This window comes from Salmo trutta, chromosome 14, assembly GCF_901001165.1.
Source record: "Salmo trutta chromosome 14, fSalTru1.1, whole genome shotgun sequence".
Classification (NCBI taxonomy): Eukaryota; Metazoa; Chordata; class Actinopteri; order Salmoniformes; family Salmonidae; genus Salmo; species Salmo trutta.
This window is the reverse complement of record NC_042970.1, coordinates 82,803,064-82,823,162: the sequence shown is the minus strand read 5'-3', so window position 1 is coordinate 82,823,162 and position 20,099 is coordinate 82,803,064. Positions and strand designations below refer to the sequence as shown.

The 20,099-nt window shown below is 42.8% G+C and overlaps 2 protein-coding genes across 5 annotated transcripts; both read left to right on the top strand.

Annotated features, from left to right (window-relative positions):
* Nucleotide 1: 1 nt before the first annotated feature.
* LOC115147674 (zinc finger protein 420-like) lies at nucleotides 2-5,105 on the top strand. 3 transcript variants are annotated; one of them, XM_029689968.1, is made up of 4 exons: nucleotides 2-102; nucleotides 681-2,217; nucleotides 2,362-2,445; nucleotides 2,971-2,996. In XM_029689968.1, exons 2-3 carry the CDS (start codon nucleotides 922-924, stop codon nucleotides 2,410-2,412), a joined length of 1,347 nt encoding a protein of 448 aa, XP_029545828.1. In that variant the 5' UTR covers nucleotides 2-102; nucleotides 681-921; the 3' UTR covers nucleotides 2,413-2,445; nucleotides 2,971-2,996. The 3 variants fall into 3 exon arrangements, with proteins under 3 accessions (XP_029545828.1, XP_029545826.1, XP_029545827.1); XM_029689966.1 differs by lacking the exon at nucleotides 2,362-2,445 and having other exon boundaries at nucleotides 2,971-5,105; XM_029689967.1 differs by lacking the exons at nucleotides 2-102; nucleotides 2,362-2,445 and adding an exon at nucleotides 124-355 and having other exon boundaries at nucleotides 2,971-5,105.
* A 10,435-nt stretch (nucleotides 5,106-15,540) lies between these two features.
* Nucleotides 15,541-19,877, top strand: LOC115147675 (gastrula zinc finger protein XlCGF26.1-like). Of its 2 annotated transcripts, none has more exons than XM_029689970.1 (3): nucleotides 15,541-16,146; nucleotides 16,677-17,229; nucleotides 17,770-19,877. In XM_029689970.1, exons 2-3 carry the CDS (start codon nucleotides 16,735-16,737, stop codon nucleotides 19,210-19,212), a joined length of 1,938 nt encoding a protein of 645 aa, XP_029545830.1. In that variant the 5' UTR covers nucleotides 15,541-16,146; nucleotides 16,677-16,734; the 3' UTR covers nucleotides 19,213-19,877. The 2 variants fall into 2 exon arrangements, with proteins under 2 accessions (XP_029545830.1, XP_029545829.1); XM_029689969.1 differs by having other exon boundaries at nucleotides 16,139-16,215.
* The last annotated feature ends 222 nt before the right edge of the window (nucleotides 19,878-20,099 follow it).

The window sequence follows — 20,099 nt, the reverse complement described above, 5'->3', positions numbered from 1 at the left end:
GAACTACTTCCGGGGCAGCAGCTAACCCGGAAAAAGGTTGATGCCATCACTGGACGCCATTCCACATAGTTTGGATATGGCCATTCTTTGATTGCATTAACGGTGAGGGGAGAATGGGAAAATGTTTAAATAAATCTGGTCAGAAAAAGATTAGGTATTGGCTTTGTCCAAACGGTGTAGTTAGCTAGTCGTTACCGTTGCATAACTGTTAACTAGGTAACGTGTCCTGCTCATCATCAGACAGCTACATTTTTAGCTTGGTACTGTTGGCTAGCGAATAGCTCCTGCTAACTATTTTGAAGCTCTGCTCATACAGAGTCGATGTAGGCGTAAAACGACGATTGTTTTCTATTTGGTCAGTAAAAGCAGAGCGACTGTACATATAATCAATGAGTTACTGCTGTACCTAATGTTCGTGTTACATTAGTTAACGTTAGTTAGCTTCAAAATACAAGCCCTCATCGTGGGAACCTTGACATTTCATATATATCTTACAAAAATATTTGTATTATCATTAAGATTTTTTTTTTATTATATTGTTCTATTAAGTAAAAATGAAATAGTGACAGTAAATTAAAAGTCAACATTTCACAGATTTGACAAATATAGAATGTCACTATACATATTGCACGCCTGTATAAAATGTTTTCGTCTTACACCATATCGTCCTATTTACACAGGTGACCTCACAAGGGATTCCACTGTTCTGGTGACAGGAAGAAGATCGGACCCTGAAATAACTTGTCTTTGACAGAGACTCATACTGCAGCACTTCCTGAAGCTCCCAGTGTGGCAAGAGATATAGGAGACCTTTGAATACACAGGAGAGAGACACACCTCACACTAGTGACAACTCAATTCAATAGAAAGTTATTTTTATTTTATTTTTACAAAAAAAAACATTCTAACTGCTGGGACAAAATGAGTTCTGAGAAGGAAATGTTGATGGATGAAATTGAAAAGAGTTTATGGAATTTAACTGAGGACAATTTACGCTACCTGTGTGAACGTTGTGGAATAGATGGCTCTGAAGTTAAAGGGATGAATCATCGCTTATTACGGCGCAAAGTCATGGAGGAAATGTGGGACAATACGGAGTCAATGATATCAGAGGAGCAGGGAATGTCTTGGTTAGTCCAACTGAAAGACGACATCAGGAGGAAACAGGAGGAGGGTAGCAGTGCACTCATGAGTCCCAGCCAATCCGACGATGTAGACTGCAATGAAGAACACAACAAGGGGGACAGGGATTGGTTGCCTAGCAACGGACTGACAGCGGAGCCCTTGCATCCCAGCCAATGTGATGATGATGCTGTCGACTGCGATGAAGAATGGAATGAAGAGGGAGGAGCTGGGTTGCTTAGCAACACACCAGACCAGAGTAAATTAAAGAGGCACATCAGATCGCACACTGTTAAACAACACATAGTGAATCCGTCAGTGAAACCTCACCACTGCTCGGATTGTGGGAAACAATTCATTGTAAAATCAAGCCTAAAACATCACCGGCTAGTTTTTCACACAGAACACCCTCACCGTTGTGGTCAATGTAAGAAGAGTTTCATAACTGCAGAAAGACTGGAATCACACATTAAGACACGACACCCTCCAAGTGATCCTCTGAAGAACCCACATGTGTGCTCTAAATGCGGTAGGGCATTCCCTGTGGCTGCCAGTCTTAAGAGACACCTGAGAACTCATACTGGGGAGAAACCGTACGTCTGCCCCAAATGTGGAAAGGACTACAGTGACTGTGGAAACTTGAGGAAACACATGAGAAGAACTCACCCAGTAGAGGAGATGGTTGTGGAGAGTTTCGCCACTCAGAGGAGCATCACTACAGGAAATGTGGAGGAAATGCAGGACAATACGGATTCAATTAAATCGGAGGAGCAGGGAACATCTTGGTCACTCCAACTGAAAGAGGACCTCAAAGGGATACAGGAGGATGGTAGCGTTGTACCCATGAGTCCCGGCCAAGCTGATGATGATGGTGCTGATGACGACGATGATGATGATGATGATGATGCTGTAGACTGCAACGTTAAGGACAGAGATTGGTTGCCTAGCAACGGACTGAAGGCGGAGCCCATGAGTCCCAGCCAATCCGATGACGCTGTAGACTGGGACGAGGAGGACAGGGATTGGATGGCTAACGATGGGCTGGAGGTGGAGTTGTCTCCAGAGAGGCACACACCAGAGCAGAGAGTGAGAGGGGTGAGTACTTCAATTCCCAGTGTTAAACAGGGATCGCATTAGCTTTTATAAATCAGCATTCTTTTTAAACACAGACCATAAAGTGTTTTAAACCATTTCCCCTGCATTTTTATATTGAAAGTCAAGTGTTTTTTGCTTCAATAGATCAACAGACATGCAACTACAGTTTTAATTAACATGCATTTCATCATATGACAACAGAAGCTATTTGGCTAGCAGCCACAGAAGGTAAATGAGCTTACAATATAAAACAAGGTATATTTTACCAAAACGATGCATCATATTTCTAATGTTTATCATAGAAAAATGGAGCCAGATACATTTCCTGATGTTTTGCTTTGAAGTTAATCTTTAAGCATTGTAACTGAACTTAAGCACACAGCAGTCAGAGTGGTGGAATGTAATTGGTCAAGACGAGAGCGAAGATATTTCATACTGCGTTTTATCTTTCCTTTTATGCGTGAAGAACTGCGTTAATGCGACATCTGCTTGAAGTGTGTTTCTCTTTCCTTGATTCCTCTCATCGTTGATTCCTGGACCTCCTTTTCTAAATGCATTGGAGGAAAAGGTTCTAGGTTCTTTCCCTCTGACTTTATCCTCCAATGCATTTTAAGAAGGATGCCGAGTAATCGAAAGATGATGAGAGGAATCAAGGAAAGACTTCTGATTTTCTCTGCAAAGATTTTAAAATGACTTGATCGGTAGGAAAGTGTTTCCCTGATTCATTCCATCTCTATTTTTATGATTTTCTAGGACAAATCTCCCCCGCCCCCCTTTGCTCTCCCAGAGTCCCCGGGTCGTGCCTCCCCCGGTAGCGCCTTATTGTGCGGTCTGAAAAGGGTGTCTGTGCGGCTTGTCGACTGCAGGAAGACACCTGGGCAGAGTGGCCATATAATACACAAGACAACACAGACAGGAGAGAAACCCCACAGCTCGTCTAATGCTGAACAACACAAAACCCTCTCAGGAGACAGGCCTGGCTACCATATCTGTGATCACTGTGGGAAGAATTTTACCACAGCAACCAATCTGAAAACACACTTACTTTATCTGTCTGGAGAGAAACCACACGTGTGCTCTGAATGCGAAAAGAGTTTCACACAGGCCGGCTGTCTGAAGAGACACCTGAGAACACATACTGGGGAGAAACCGTACGTCTGTCCTCGTTGTGAGAAGGCTTGTACTGATTCTGGAAACTTAAAGAGACACATCAGAAAAACTCACCCAGGAGAGGAGGTCATTGTGAAGAGACTTGCCTATCAGAAGAGCATTCGTAATGCTAAAGAACGCAAACAAGCCCACTCCGGAGATGGCTCCCATATCTGTGATCACTGTAGTAAGAGTTTTACCACAGCAAGAAGTCTAACACTACACATACAGTCCCTGCAGAGAAGGAGAGAGAACTTGACTGCAGAGAAAGCTCATGTGTGCTCTGAATGTGGAAAGGGCTTCCATCAGGCTGGAAGTCTTAAGAGACACCTGAGAACTCATACGGGGGAGAAACCGTACGTTTGCCATCATTGTGGGAAGGCTTGCAGTGATTCTGGAAACTTACAGAAACACATCAAAAGTCACATGGGTAAACAACACACAGTGAAACCTTACCTCTGCTCTGAATGTGGGAAGCAATTCATTGGAAAACAAAGCCTTGAACATCACCGGGAGGTTTTTCACACAGATCACCCACACCGCTGTGGTCAATGTAAGAAGAGCTTCATAACTGCAGAAAGATTGGAATCACACACAAAAACACGACATCCGCCAAGTGATCCTCTGAAGAATCCACACGTGTGCTTGGAATGCGGAAGGGGATTCCCTGTGGCCGCCAGTCTTAAAAGACACCTGAGAATCCATACTGGGGAGAAACCATACTCCTGCCCTCAGTGTGGAAACAGTTACAATGATCGTGGAAATTTAAAGAAACACATCAGAACTCACACAGAAGAGAAACCCTACCACTGCTTGGTGTGCGGGATGAAGTTCCGTCATACAAAAACGTTACAACGGCATCACCAGGAGAACCACAAGGGGGAGACACTGGGACCCATCCACAGGCACCAAGACCCTCTTCCATGCCTCCACTGTGGGGAGGAGTTCTCATCCAAGGCTCTTCTAAGGGATCATCTACGGACCCACTCTAGCCGGGTCCACTGCTCCCGATGCGACAAGACCTTCTCCACTAAAAGTAATTTACTGGTTCATCAGAGGATACACACTGGAGAGAGGCCTTACCTTTGCCCTCAGTGTGGGAAGAGTTTTTCTCTGGCAGGGAGTTTAAAACTTCATCTCCGGATTCATGCGGGTGAGAAGCCTTACTGCTGTACTTATTGTGACAAGAGATTCACAAGTAAGAGCCACTGCAATCTTCATTTGCGGATCCACACAGGAGAGAAGCCGTACCAATGCCCTGACTGCGGGAGGTGTTTCGCTGATGGGAATGTCCTGAAAAACCACAGGCGGACCCACACGGGAGAGAAACCGTTCCAGTGCCGCTTGTGCGATAAAGCCTTTGCCCAGTTGAGCAGTCTGAAGAAACATCAGGAGACACATAGACAAACTCAGCCTGTCTCTGTCCCAAGACTCCCTGATCCCTACCCACCACACAATCAGCATGTCCCTTATCCCTACCCACCACACATTCAATGGTAACCTTGTTTACACCTGACCAAGTTATCCGGTGTTCTGTTACCTGGTAACCTATCTGTTACCTGGTAACCTATCTGTTACCTGGTAACCTATCTGTTACCTGGTAACCTATCTGTTACCTGGTAACCTATCTGTTACCTGGTAACCTATCTGTTACCTGGTAACCTATCTGTTACCTGGTAACCTATCTGTTACCTGGTAACCTATCTGTTACCTGGTAACCTATCTGTTACCTGGTAACCTATCTGTACCTGGTACCTGGTAACCTATCTGTTACCTGGTAACCTATCTGTTACCTGGTAACCTATCTGTTACCTGGTAACCTATCTGTTACCTGGTAACCTATCTGTTACCTGGTAACCTATCTGTTACCTGGTAACCTATCTGTTACCTGGTAACCTATCTGTTACCTGGTAACCTATCTGTTACCTGGTAACCTATCTGTTACCTGGTAACCTATCTGTTACCTGGTAACCTATCTGTTACCTGGCCCAGATAGGAAGGATGCATTTCTAACGTATTGGGACAGGAACCTAGACTCATTGTCCCAAAACCCAAACTACCACGCACTCAGTGAATGGTAAGCTTGCTTAAACCTGTCCAATCCCTTTTAGATAACTAGATGGAAATGAATTGAAGGATCCATTTTATTTTATTTTTATGATTTCATTGAGACAGGTTTGCTGTCATTGAGGATTGATATGCTGTATATAGAGCTTGGAATAGAATGGTATTTTGTCCATCTGTCTCAAAATAATTATTTTGCTCAAAGTCCATGTTTTAGCTCCAGAGTTTTTGTATTCACAGTTGATATTTGTATATGTTGTCCATTTTAAAAGGTGTTTAAAATTCACCGCCGAACCTCAACTGGTGGAAATAAAATGGTGACAATGATATGTTGTTGGGGTAATTATTTTTCTAATTCTTTGAGTAAGAAGTTGTATGCATAAATAAGGGTCCTAGGCAGGGGTCAAAGTAAGCCGGTACGCTCTGGTACCGCGACCCGGAAATAAATAGTGGGGGTACACCGTACCGGTAAAATGTGAACCTATCACAATCATTTCTTAGAAATTCCAAGAAAACTATAGGCAATTACACCATTATTTAACAATACCGCATGTCAGCTGTATGAAAATTTGTGAATTGACTTGAAAACTGTCAGTAAACCCTCAAAATTGCATTGTAATTCCGCGAGAACACTAAAATGTTGCCAAAGTGTCACGTACAACAGTGGATGCATCAATTCAGGCTACAAGTGTCCTGGGTCTAATGACTACAATTGAGTAACTCTTTCTATTCTTCAAATTGTGGGTGCACTGTTTGGATGCTGGAATTATTTTGTGAAAATCAAATTTTATTTATCACATGCACCGAATACAACTTGACAGTGAAATGCTTACTTACGAACCTTTCCCAACGATGCAGAGTTTAAAAATAATAATACAAAAAAAAATAGTAACTAACTCGAGGAATAAAATAAAATAGATAAGAATTAAGCTACAGTTTATACAGGGAGTACCAGATCAATGTGGAGCTATATACAGGGAGTACCAGATCAATGAGCAGCTATATACAGGGAGTACCAGATCAATGTGGAGCTATATACAGGGAGTATCAGTACCAGATCAATGTGGAGCTATATACAGGGAGTATCAGTACCAGATCAATGTGGAGCTATATACAGGGAGTACCAGATCAATGTGGAGCTATATACAGGGAGTATCAGTACCAGATCAATGTGGAGCTATATACAGGGAGTACCAGTACCAGATCAATGTGGAGCTATATACAGGGAGTACCAGTACCAGATCAATGTGGAGCTATATACAGGGAGTATCAGTACCAGATCAATGTGGAGCTATATACAGGGAGTACCAGTACCAGATCAATGTGCAGCTATATACAGGGAGTACCAGTACCAGATCAATGAGCAGCTATATACAGGGAGTACCAGTACCAGATCAATGTGGAGCTATATACAGGGAGTATCAGTACCAGATCAATGTGGAGCTATATACAGGGAGTACCAGTACCAGATCAATGAGCAGCTATATACAGGGAGTACCAGTATCAGATCTATGTGGAGCTATATACAGGGAGTACCAGTACCAGATCAATGTGGAGCTATATACAGGGAGTACCAGTACCAGATCAATGTGGAGCTACATACAGGGAGTACCAGATCAATGTGGAGCTATATACAGGGAGTACCAGTACCAGATCAATGTGGAGCTATATACAGGGAGTACCAGTACCAGATCAATGTGGAGCTATATACAGGGAGTACCAGTACCAGATCAATGTGGAGCTATATACAGGGAGTATCAGTACCAGATCAATGTGGAGCTATATAAATGTGGAGCTATATACAGGGAGTACCAGTACCAGATCAATGTGCAGCTATATACAGGGAGTACCAGATCAATGTGGAGCTATATACAGGGAGTACCAGTACCAGATCAATGTGGAGCTATATACAGGGAGAACCAGTACCAGATCCATGTGGAGCTATATACAGGGAGTATCAGTACCAGATCAATGTGGAGCTATATAAATGTGGAGCTATATACAGGGAGTACCAGTACCAGATCAATGTGCAGCTATATACAGGGAGTACCAGTACCAGATCAATGTGGAGCTATATACAGGGAGTACCAGATCAATGTGGAGCTATATACAGGGAGTACCAGATCAATGTGGAGCTATATACAGGGAGTACCAGTACCAGATCAATGTGCAGCTATATACAGGGAGTACCAGTACCAGATCAATGAGCAGCTATATACATGGAGTACCAGATCAATGTGCAGCTATATACAGGGAGTACCAGTACCAGATCACTGTGGAGCTATATACAGGGAGTGCCAGTACCAGATCAATAAGCAGCTATATACAGGGAGTACCAGTACCAGATCAATGTGGAGCTATATACAGGGAGTACCAGTACCAGATCAATGTGGAGCTATATACAGGGAGTATCAGTACCAGATCAATGTGGAGCTATATACAGGGAGTACCAGTACCAGATCAATGTGGAGCTATATACAGGGAGTACCAGTACCAGATCAATGTGGAGCAAATACAGGGAGTACCAGTACTAGATCAATGTGCAGCTATATACAGGGAGTACCAGTACCAGATCAATGTGGAGCTATATACAGGGAGTACCAGTACCAGATCAATGTGGAGCTATATACAGGGAGTACCAGTACCAGATCAATGTGCAGCTATATACAGGGAGTACCAGTACCAGATCAATGTGGAGCTATACACAGGGAGTACCAGATCAATGTGGAGCTATATACAGGGAGTACCAGTACCAGATCAATGTGGAGCTATTTACAGGGAGTACCAGATCAATGTGGAGCTATATACAGGGAGTACCAGATCAATGTGGAGCTATATACAGGGAGTACCAGTACCAGATCAATGTGGAGCTATATACAGGGAGTACCAGTACCAGATCAATGTGGAGCTACATACAGGGAGTACCAAATCAATGAGCAGCTATATACATGGAGTACCATATCAATGAGCAGCTATACACAGGGAGTACCAGATCAATGTGGAGCTATATACAGGGATTACCAGTACCAGATCAATGTGGAGCTATATACAGGGAGTACCAGTACCAGATCAATAAGCAGCTATATACAGGGAGAACCAGATCAATGTGCAGCTATATACAGGGAGTACCAGTACCAGATCAATGTGGAGCTATATACAGGGAGTATCAGTACCAGATCAATGTGGAGCTATATACAGGGAGTACCAGTACCAGATCAATGTGGAGCTATATACAGGGAGTACCAGTACCAGATCAATGTGGAGCTATATACAGGGAGTACCAGTACCAGATCTATGTGGAGCTATATACAGGGAGTACCAGTACCAGATCAATGTGGAGCTATATACAGGGAGTACCATTACCAGATCAATGTGGAGCTATATACAGAGAGTACCAGTACCAGATCATTGTGGAGCTATATACAGGGAGTATCAGATCAATGTGCAGCTACGTACATGAAGGCAGGGTAAAGTGACTAAGCATCAGGATAGATAATAATAAGAGTACATTAAAGAACAGCAGTGTGCGTATGTAGTGTTTGTGTGTGAATGTGTGAGGCTTTTGTGTGGGAGTGACAGTGTAGTGTGTTGTTTGTGAATATGTGAGGGTTTGTGTGGGAGTGACAGTGTAGTGTGTGTTTGTATACAGTACCAGTCCAAAATTTGGACCCACCTACTCATTTAAGGTTTTATTTTATTTTAGGGGGTAGATCAGCTTTAATATTGATAGATTGTAGCTTCAATGAATGTAATTGTCTGCATTTCCAATCCATCATATTTGTTTGTAAATTATATATTTACACACACAGTACCAGTCAAAAGTTTGGCCACCTACTCATTCAAGGGTTTTTCTTTATTTTGATTATTTTCCACATTGTAGAATAATAGTGAAGACATCAAAACTATGAAATAACCCATATGGAATCATGTAGTAACCAAAAAGTGTTCAACAAATCTAAATATATTTTAGTTTCTTCAAAGTAGCCACCCTTTGCCGTGATGACAGCTTTGCACACTCTTGGCATTCTCTCAACAAGCTTCACCTGGAATGCTTTTCCAACAGTCCAACACCCTTTCTTTCTAAAATGATCTGCCGAAATTGTTGTAACCCCTATTACTAGCCTGTTCAACCTCTCGTGTCGTCTGAGATTCCAAAAGATTGGAAAGCAGCTGCTGTCATCCCCCTCTTCAAAGGAGGGGACACTCTTGACCCAAACTGCTACAGACCTATATCTATCCTACCCTGCCTTTCTAAGGTCTTCGAAAGCCAAGTCAACAAACAGATTACCGACCATTTCGAATCCCATCGCACCTTCTCCGCTATGCAATCTGGTTTCAGAGCTGGTCATGGGTGCACCTCAGCCACACTCAAGGTCCTAAACGATATCGTAACCGCCATCGATAAGAAACAATACTGTGCTGCCGTATTCATTAACCTGGCCAAGGCTTTCGACTCTGTTAATCACCACATCCTCATCGGCAGACTCAATAGCCTTGGTTTCTCAAATGATTGCATCGCCTGGTTCACCAACTACTCCTCTGATAGAGTTTAATGTGTCAAATCGGAGGGCCTGTTGTCCGGGCCTCTGGTAGTCTCTATGGGGGTGCCACAGGGTTCAATTCTTGGGCCAACTCTTTTCTCTGTATACATCAATGATGTCGCTCTTGCTGCTGGTGAGTCTCTGATCCACCTCTACGCAGACGATACCATTCTGTATACTTCTGGCCCTTCTCTTGACACTGTGTTAACAACCCTCCAGACGGGCTTCAATGCCATACAACTCTCCTTCAGTGGCCTCCAACTGCTCAAGTAAAACTAAATGCATGCTCTTCAACCGATCGCTGCCTGCACCTGCACGCCCGTCCAGCATCACTACTCTGGATGGTTCTGACTTAGAATATGTGGACAACTACAAATACCTAGGTGTCTGGTTAGACTGTAAACTCTCCTTCCAGACTCACATCAAACATCTCCAATCCAAAGTTAAATCTAGAATTGGCTTCCTATTTCACAACGAAGCATCCTTCACTCATGCTGCCAAACATACCCTCGCAAAACTGACCATACTACCGATCCTCGACTTCGGCGATGTAATTTACAAAATAGCCTCCAATACCCTACTCAATAAACTGGATGCAGTCTATCACAGTGCCATCTATTTTGCCACCAAAGCCCCATATACTACCCACCACTGCGACCTGTACGCTCTCGTTGGCTGGCCCTCGCTTCATACTCGTCGCCAAACCCACTGGCTCCAGGTCATCTACAAGACCCTGCTAGGTAATGTCCCCCCTTATCTCCGCTCACTGGTCACCATAGCAGCACCCACCTGTAGCACGTGCTCCAGCAGGTATATCTCTCTGGTCACCCCCAAAGCCAATTCCTCCTTTGGCCGTCTCTCCTTCCAGTTCTCTGCTGCCAATGACTGGAACGAACTACAAAAATCTCTGAAACTGGAAACACTTATCTCCCTCACTAGCTTTAAGCACCAGCTGTCAGAGCAGCTCACAGATCACTGCACCTGTACATAGCCCATCTATAATTAGCCCAAACAACTACCCCTTCCCCTACTGTATTTATTTATTTATTTTGCTCCTTTTGCACCCCATTATTTCTATTTCTACTTTGCACTTTCTTCCACTACAAATCCACCATTCCAGTGTTTTACTTGCTATATTGTATTTACTTTGCCACCATGGCCTTTTTTGCCTTTACCTCCCTTATCTCACCTCATTTGCTCACATTGTATATAGACTTATTTTTGTACTGTATTATTGACTGTATGTTTGTTTTACTCCATGTGTATCTCTGTGTTGTTGTATGTGTCGAACTGCTTTGCTTTATCTTGGCCAGGTCGCAATTGTAAATGAGAACTTGTTCTCAACTTGCCTACCTGGTTAAATAAAGGTGAAATAAATAAATAAAATAAAAAGTTCCCACAAACAAGTGCTGGGCACTTGTTGGCTGCTTTTCCTTCACTCTGCGGTCCAACTCATTACAAAGCATCTCAAATGGGTTGAGGTTGGGTGATTGTGGAGGCCAGGTCATCTGATGCAGCACTCCCTCACTCTCCTTCTTGGTCAAATAGCCCTTATACAGCCTGGAGGTCTGTTGGGTCATTGTCCTGTTGAAAAACAAATGATAGTTCCACTAAGCGCAAACCAGATGGGATAGCGTATCGCTGCAGAATGCTGTGGTAGCCATGCTGGTTAAGTGTGCCTTGAATTCTAAATAAATCCCTGACAGTGTCACCAGCAAAGCACCATCACACCTCCTCCTCCATGCTTCACGGTGGGAACCACACATGCAGAGATCATCCGTTCACCTACTCTGCCTCTCACAAAGACACGGCGGTTGGAACCAAAAATCTCAAATTTGGACTCATCAGGCTAAAGGACATATTTCAACCAGTCTAATGTCTATTGCTTGTGTTTCTTGGTCCAAGCAAGTCTCTTCTTCTTATTGGTGTCCTTTAGTAGTAGTTTCTTTGCAGCAATTTGACCATGAAGGCCTGATTCACGCAGTCTCCTCTGAACAGTTGATGTTGAGATGTGTCTGTTACTTTAACTCAACGAAGTATTGATTTGGGCTGCAATCTGAGGTGCAGTTAACTCTAATGAACGTATCTTCTGCAGTAGAGATAACTCTGGGTCTTCCTTTCCTGTGGCGGTCCTCATGAGAGCCAGTTTCATCATAGCGCTTGATGGTTTTTGCGACTGCACTTGAAGAAACAAAGTTCTTGACATTTTCCGTATTGACTGACCTTCATGTCTTAAAGTAATGATGGACTGTCGTTTCTCTTTGCTTAATTGAGCTGTTCTTGCCATAATATGGACTTGGCCTTTTACCAAATAGTGCTATCTTCTGTATACCACCCCTACCTTGTCACAACACAACTGATTGGCTCAAACGCATTAAGAAGGAAAGAAATTCCACAAATTAACTTTTAACAAGGACTGTTAATTGAAATGCATTCCAGGTGACTACCTCATGAAGCTGGTTGAGAGAATACCAAGAGTACAAAGCTGTCATCTAGGCAAAGGGTGGCTACTTTGAAAAATCTAAAATATATTTTGGTTTGTTTAACAGTTTTTTTGGGGGGGGGTTACTACATGATTCTATATGTTTTATTTCATAGTTTGATGTCTTCACTTTTACACGGAACCCAAACCGGCTGCTCACATGCGCCATCGTGCATACATTTATTTTGTCCCCCTACACCAAACGCGATCACGACACGCAGGTTAAAATATCAAAACAAACTCTGAACCAATGACATTAATTTGGGGACAGGTCGAAAAGCATTAAACATTTATGGCAATTTGGCTTGCACTTGCTAGATAATTTGTCCTATTTAGCTAGCTTGCTGTTGCTAGCTAATTTGTCCTGGGATATAAACATTAGGTTGTAATTTTACCTGAAATGCACAAGGTCCTCTACTCCGACAATTAATCCACACATAAAAACAATCAATCGAATCGTTTCTAGTCATCTCTCCTCCTTCCAGGATTTTTCAATGTTTAACTTATATGGTGATTGGCATCTAAACTTTCATAGTATTACCATGACAACCGGCAACAGTTCATCTTTCAATCACCCACGTGGGTATAACCAATGAGGAGATGGCACGTGGGTACCTGCTTCTATAAACCAATGAGGAGATGGGAGAGGTAGGACTTGCAGCGCTATCTGCGTCAGAAATAGGAATGACTTCTATTTTAGCCCTTGGCAACACAGACGATCTTTGACGTGCGCGAGCAGTGTGGTTGCAATAATTGAATAACATAGATTCCTACATTTATTTTGCAACGCACGCGACGCGAGTGATATAGTCAGGGTATTGTTCTACAATGTAGAAAATAGTAAAAATAACTAAACTCTTGAATGAGTAGGTGTGTCCAAACTTTTGACTGGTACTGTATATAGTCCAGTGAGTGTGCATAGGGTCAGTGCAAGATAGAATCAGTGCATATAGTTCAGGTACCATTAATTTACTATTTAGAAATCTGGTTATTTAGCGGTCTTATGGCTTGGGGGTAGAAGCTGTCTGGGAGTCTGTTGGTCCGAGAGCTGATGCTCTGGTACCGACTACCTCGTCTCTCTACCCTACACATACAATTATCTTTAAGGTCCCTCAGTCGACCAGTGAATTTCAACCACAAAGACCAGGGAGGTTTTCCAATGCCTCGCAAAGGAGGGCACCTATTGGTAGATGGGTAAAACAAAAACAAAAAGCAGACATTGAATATCCTTTTGAGCATGGTGAAGTTTTCAGTTACACTTTGGATGGTTTATCAATACACCCAGTCACTACAAAGATACATGCGTCCTTCCTAACTCAGTTGACGGAGAGGAAGGAAACCGCTCAGGGATTTCACCATGAGGCCAATGGTGACTTTAAAACAGAGGTTAATGGCTGTGAAAGCTACAGTGCCCTCCACTAATATTGGAACCCTTGGTAAATATGAGCAAAACGGCTGTGAATTTAAAAAAAAAAATGTTTATCCTCTTGGTCTTTCATTCAAAAATATTCACAAAAATCTCACCTTTAATTCAAATGAAATAATTGAAAGAAAAATGTATTCTTATCATAAAACAAATATTTTTTCTCAAATATATGTGTGCCAAAATTATTAGCACCCCTTCATTCAATACTTTGTGCAACAGCTCTGAGTCTTCTCCTATAATGCGTAATGAGGTTAGAGAACACATGACAAGGGATCTGAGACCATTCCTCCATATAGAATCTCTCCAGATCCTTCAGATTCGAGGTCCACGCTCGTGGACTCTCCTCTTCAGCTCATCCTACAGGTTTTCTATGGGGTTTAAGTCAGGGGACTGGTATGGCCATGGTAAAACCTGAAAGTTCCAGTAACGTTTGGCAAAATGTAGACGCTTAAGTTTGTTGTTCGATGACAGCAAAGGTTTTTCATGGCAACCCTCGCCAAACAACTTGTGGTTATGTACAGTAGGTGGCGTCTGATCGTAGTTTTGGAGACTTTCTGACCCCAAGACCCAACTAATGTCTGCATTTCTCCAGTTGTGATCCTTGGAGATTTTTTTGGCCACTCGAACCATCCTCCTCACTGTGCATGGGGTCAATATAGAAACACATCCTCTTCCTGGCCGATTGTTAACATCTCCAGTTGCTTTAAACTTCTTAAATTATTGCCAATAGTGGAAATGGGCATTTTCAACCGTTGAGCTATTTTCTTATAGCCATTTCCTGATTTGTGCAGCTCAACCTTTTGTCGCACATCTTTACTGTATTCTCGGGTCTTTCCCATAGTGGTGCATGACTATGGAAACTTGGCCTGTGTGTCACCTCATATTTATACCCCAGTGAAACAGGAAGTCATGGCTTACCACTTAAGCGGTCCAAATCACTCAGGTGAACTTAAAAACATAAAATATGAATGGGAATATACTTCAGTTAGATTTTACTCATAAGAATTTCTAAGGGTGCCAATAATTGTGACGCACATGTTTCGGAGAAAAATATCTATTTAATTTATTTCACATGTATTTTTTTCAATAATTTTACTTAAATTAAAAGGTTTGATTTAGTGAATATGTTGAATGAAAGACCAAGAGGATAAACAGCAAATCATTTTTTTTCACAGCCCGTTTTGATCATATTTACCAAGGGGGCCAATATTAGTGGAGGGCACTGTATTAACCTTTGGTCCTGAATACAAACTGTTATGTTTGGGGCAAATCCAATACAACACATTAATGAGTACCACTCTCCATATTTTCAAGCACAGTGGTGGCTGCATCATGTTATGGGTATGTTATGGGTATACTTGTACGTTTTTCAGGTTAAACAAAGAAATAGAATGGAGCCAAGCACAGGCAAAATCCTAGAGGAAAACCTGGTTCAGTCTGCTTTCCACCAGACACTGGGAGATTAATTCACCTTTCAGTAGGACAGTAACCTAAAATACATGGCCAAATCTACACTTGAGTTGCTTACCAAGAAGACAGTGAATGTTCCTGAGTGGCCGAGTTACAGTTTTGACTTAAACTTATATGAAAATCTATGGCAAGACCTGAAAATGGTTGTCTTGCAATGATCAACAACCAATTTGACAGATTTTGAAGAATTTTGAAAAGAATAATGGGCAAATGTTGCACAATCCAGGTGTGGAAAGCTCTTAGAGACTTACCCAGAAAGACTCACAGCTGTAATCGCTGCCAAAGGTGCTTCTACAAAGTATTGACACAGGGGTATGAATACCTACGTAAACTAAATATTTCAGTATTTAATTTTCAATAAATTTGAACACATTTCTAAAAACATGTTTTCACTATGTGTAATCTATGCATCTATATGTCATTCTATGAATAGACAAGTAAAAAAACATGGTAGGTCTCATACCAGTAACAAATTGAATCTCCTTTCATCCCTGGTCCTCGGTACAGCTGCTGGCAGTGCACTAGTGTTGACTGTAATCACATGATGCCTTGTGTTGTCTTTATCATGTCCACCTAATAAACAGGTGATTGTTGTTAACATGGTTCGGTCATTTAATGAGGAGCTAGCTTCTACTGTCTGGTACAACTTATCCAATCATTCATCGGAAGAAAGAGAAGGGATGGAGTGGGTGTGAAGGTTTGAGGAAATGTCAAGTCTTGAAATAAGGGCTTTTATTTAGAAGGATTTCTTATTACCATACCGGAAATGACATCGACAGGCTCCCCGAGGTCAAAAGGTATATACATCAGAACACATCGGAAGGAAAGTCACAGACCATATAATAAAATATATTTAGAGTAATCAGGTATTTCTATGCGTATATAGCGAAATTATATTCGCTTTGTAGATAGGTATAGCCAGAACCATGTAGTCGTTAGCTAGCTAGGTCCACATGGATAGCTGGCTAAGTTAGCCCACGCTGATCTAGCTAGCTCCGCTAACTGCTTTGTACACCGCTAGCTATCTAGCTATAGCTGTTGTAGCGTGGACTGCAAAATAAACCCAATCTTACAGTCCACGCTACAACAGCTATTGGGTTTGTTATGCTTGCTAGTTACGTCCCGACTGATTTGCTCCCCTACACAACATGAATATAATAGCTAAGTACAGTAACTAGCTAGCTAGCTAGCTAGCTAACTCATGCTAACAGAGCAATGGCCAAGTTCCAGGCTGATCTTAAAACGGATGGTTATATGTTTTAAATTTCAGCTAATAATGACATGAAATTACAGATGAGTGTTTTGATGTATACATATTGTTTTACAGGTACTCTAAAGTCCTGCCATTGACTGCATTGTCGTTGTTGCCGCACAAGCAGGACAATATGAATCCACTCAGTTCAGAGAAGGAAACGTTGATGGATGAAATCGAAAAGAGTTTATGGAATTTAACTGAGGACAATTTACGCTACATGTGTGAACGTTGTGGAATAGATGGCTCTGAAGTTAAAGGGATGAATCATCGCTTATTACGGCGTAAAGTCATGGAGGAAATGTGGGACAATACGGAGTCAATGATATCAGAGGAGCAGGGAATGTCTTGGTTAGTCCAACTGAAAGACGACATCAGGAGGATACAGGAGGAGGGTAGCAGTGCACTCATGAGTCCCAGCCAATCCGACGATGTAGACTGCAATGAAGAACACAACAAGGGGGACAGGGATTGGTTGCCTAGCAACGGACTGACAGCGGAGCCCTTGCATCCCAGCCAATGTGATGATGATGCTGTCGACTGCGATGAAGAATGGAATGAAGAGGGAGGAGCTGGGTTGCCTTGCAATGGACTGGAGGCGGAGTCAGCTCCAGAGAGGAACAGTTTCGTGAGTATTTCCCAGTCAGAAAGTGTTTTGTTTCTCAACAGTCTTTTCTTGGTTCCTTGACCTCCTATAAATGCATTGAAGGAGAATATCTGAGTTTTTTCCTCTTGGACTTTATCCTCCAATGTAATTTAAGAAGACCAAGTTATCAAAGATGATGGGAATCAAGGAAAGACCTTTGAGATCACTTTTAAAAAGAAAACATTTTAGTCACTTAGCAGACGCTCTTATACAGAGAGACTTACATTCATTTAACTAGGCAAGTCAGTTAAGAACAAATTCTTATTTGCAATGACGGCCTAACCCGGATGGCGCTGGGCCAATTGTGTGCCACCCCAAACATGAGCAATTAGGGTTAAGTGCCTTGCATAGGGGCACATTGACAGATTTTTCACTTTTTAGTCGGCTTGAGGATTCGAACCAGCAACCTTTTGGTTATTGGTCCAATGCTCTTAACCACTAGGCTACCTTTTGAGACTTCAAAATTCCTTGACAAGTACGAGAGTGTTTCTCACCCTGATTCTCTATTTTTCTGATTTTCAGGACAAGCCTCCCCCACCCCCCTCCCCTCTCCCAGAGTCCCCAGGTCGAGCCTCCCCCGGTAGCGCCTTATTGTGCGGTCTGAAGAGGGTGTCTGTACGGCTCGACGACTGCAGGAAGACACCAGGGCAGAGTAGCCATATAATACACAAGACAACACAGACTGGAGAGAAACCCCACAGCTCATCTAATGCTGAACATATCTGTGATCATTGTGGGAAGAATTTTGTCACAGCTACCAATCTGAAAACACATTTACTGTGTCTGTCTGGAGAGAAACCGTACATGTGCTCTGAATGTGGAAAGAGATTCACGCAGGCTGGCAATCTTAAGAGACACCAGAGAACTCATACTGGGGAGAAACCTTTTGTTTGTCCTCGTTGTGGGAAAGACTACAATGATTCTGGAAACTTAAAGAAACACATGAGATCTCATGCTGTTAAACAACACACAGGGAACCCCACAGTGAAACCTTACCTCTGCTCTGATTGTGGGAAGCAATTCATTGGAAAACAAAGCCTTGAATATCACCGGGAGGTTTTTCACACAGAACACCCTCACCGCTGTGGTCAATGTAAGAAAAGCTTCATAACTGCAGCAAGATTGGAATCACACACAAAAACACGACATCCGCCAACTGATCCTCTGAAGAATCCACACGTGTGCTTGGAATGCGGAAGGGGATTCCCTGTGGCCGCCAGTCTTAAAAGACACCTGAGAATTCATTCTGAGGAGAAACCGTACGTTTGCCCTCAGTGTGGAAACAGTTACAGCGATCGTGGAAATTTAAAGAAACACATCAGAACTCACACAGAAGAGAAACCCTACCACTGCTTGGTGTGCGGGATGAAGTTTCGTCATACAAAAACGTTACAACGGCATCACCAGGAGAACCACAAGGGGGAGACGCTGGGTCCCATCCAAAGGCATCAAGACCCTCTTCCATGCCCCCACTGCGGGGAGAAGTTCTCTACCAAGGCTCTTCTAAAGGATCATCTACGGACCCACCCTAGCCGGGTCCACTGCTCCCAGTGTGACAAGACCTTTTCCAATAAAGGTAACTTACTTGTTCATCAGAGGAAACACACTGGAGAAAGGCCTTACCTTTGCCCTCAGTGTGGGAAGAGTTTCTCTCTGGCAGGGAGTTTAAAACTTCATCTCCGGATTCATGCTGGTGAGAAACCTTACTGCTGTACTTACTGTGACAAGAGATTCACAAGGAAGGGCCACTGCAATAGCCACATGCGAATCCACACTGGAGAGAAGCCGTACCAATGCCCTGACTGCGGGAGGAGGTTTGCTGACAGTAATGTCCTGAAAAACCACAGGCGGACCCACACAGGAGAGAAACCGTTCCAGTGTCGCATGTGCGATAAAGCCTTTGCCCAGTTGACCAGTCTGAAGAAACATCAGGAGACACATAGCCATAATCACACTGTGCGATAAAGCCTTGGCCAGTTGTGCAGTATGAAGAAACATCCAGAGACACAAATTCAGCCTGTCTCTGTCGGGAATCCCTACGTACCACACAATCAGTCCGTCCCTAATACTTACCCACCACGTCCCTTTGGCCCTCACCTTTCCATGTTGGCAGTTCTAGGGAGGGATTTGGGACCAGGTGACTGAAGTTACCAAAGACAAACAGCTGGAAATACAACTTTGTATCACCGACTTCCTCTCATTAGGGCCATCTGAAGGCATTGGATCAGGTGTCTTCTTGATCTCTGGTTTTAAAAGACTTGTCAGCAATCTTACCACATTACCATTTTATTTTAAATGACAAATGTGGGTATCCTGTTAGCCTGACATCCAGACCTGTTTTGTGCTAACATTCCACTCTCCATGCCATGTTTGGCATATTAGAATTAGAAAAATGGATACTGTGTGGAATGTAAGCACAACTAGACTGGTACCCAGGATAGTATCTTGTATGTATAACAAATAATATTTTTTCTGTCTCAAACTGAAATGATTCTGCTCGGCTCCCCATTCAAGTTGAGTTCACATTTTAGCCCGGGAGTTTTTGTATTTGTTTAGATATGTTTAGATATGTTGCCCATTTGAATTTATTGCTGACCCCAACTAGAGTTAATAAAAATGGTGACGGCAAAGTGTTGTTGGAGTAGATCTTTGAGTAAGAATGTTTATGCATAACCAAGGGTACTAATATAACCTAGGGTACTAATATAACCTAGGGTCCTAATATAACCTAGGGTCGTAGCATAACCTAGGGTTCAAGCATAACCTAGGGTCCAAGCATAACCTAGGGTGCAAGCATAACCTAGGGTCCAAGCATAACCTAGGGTTCAAGCATAACCTGGGGTTCAAGCATA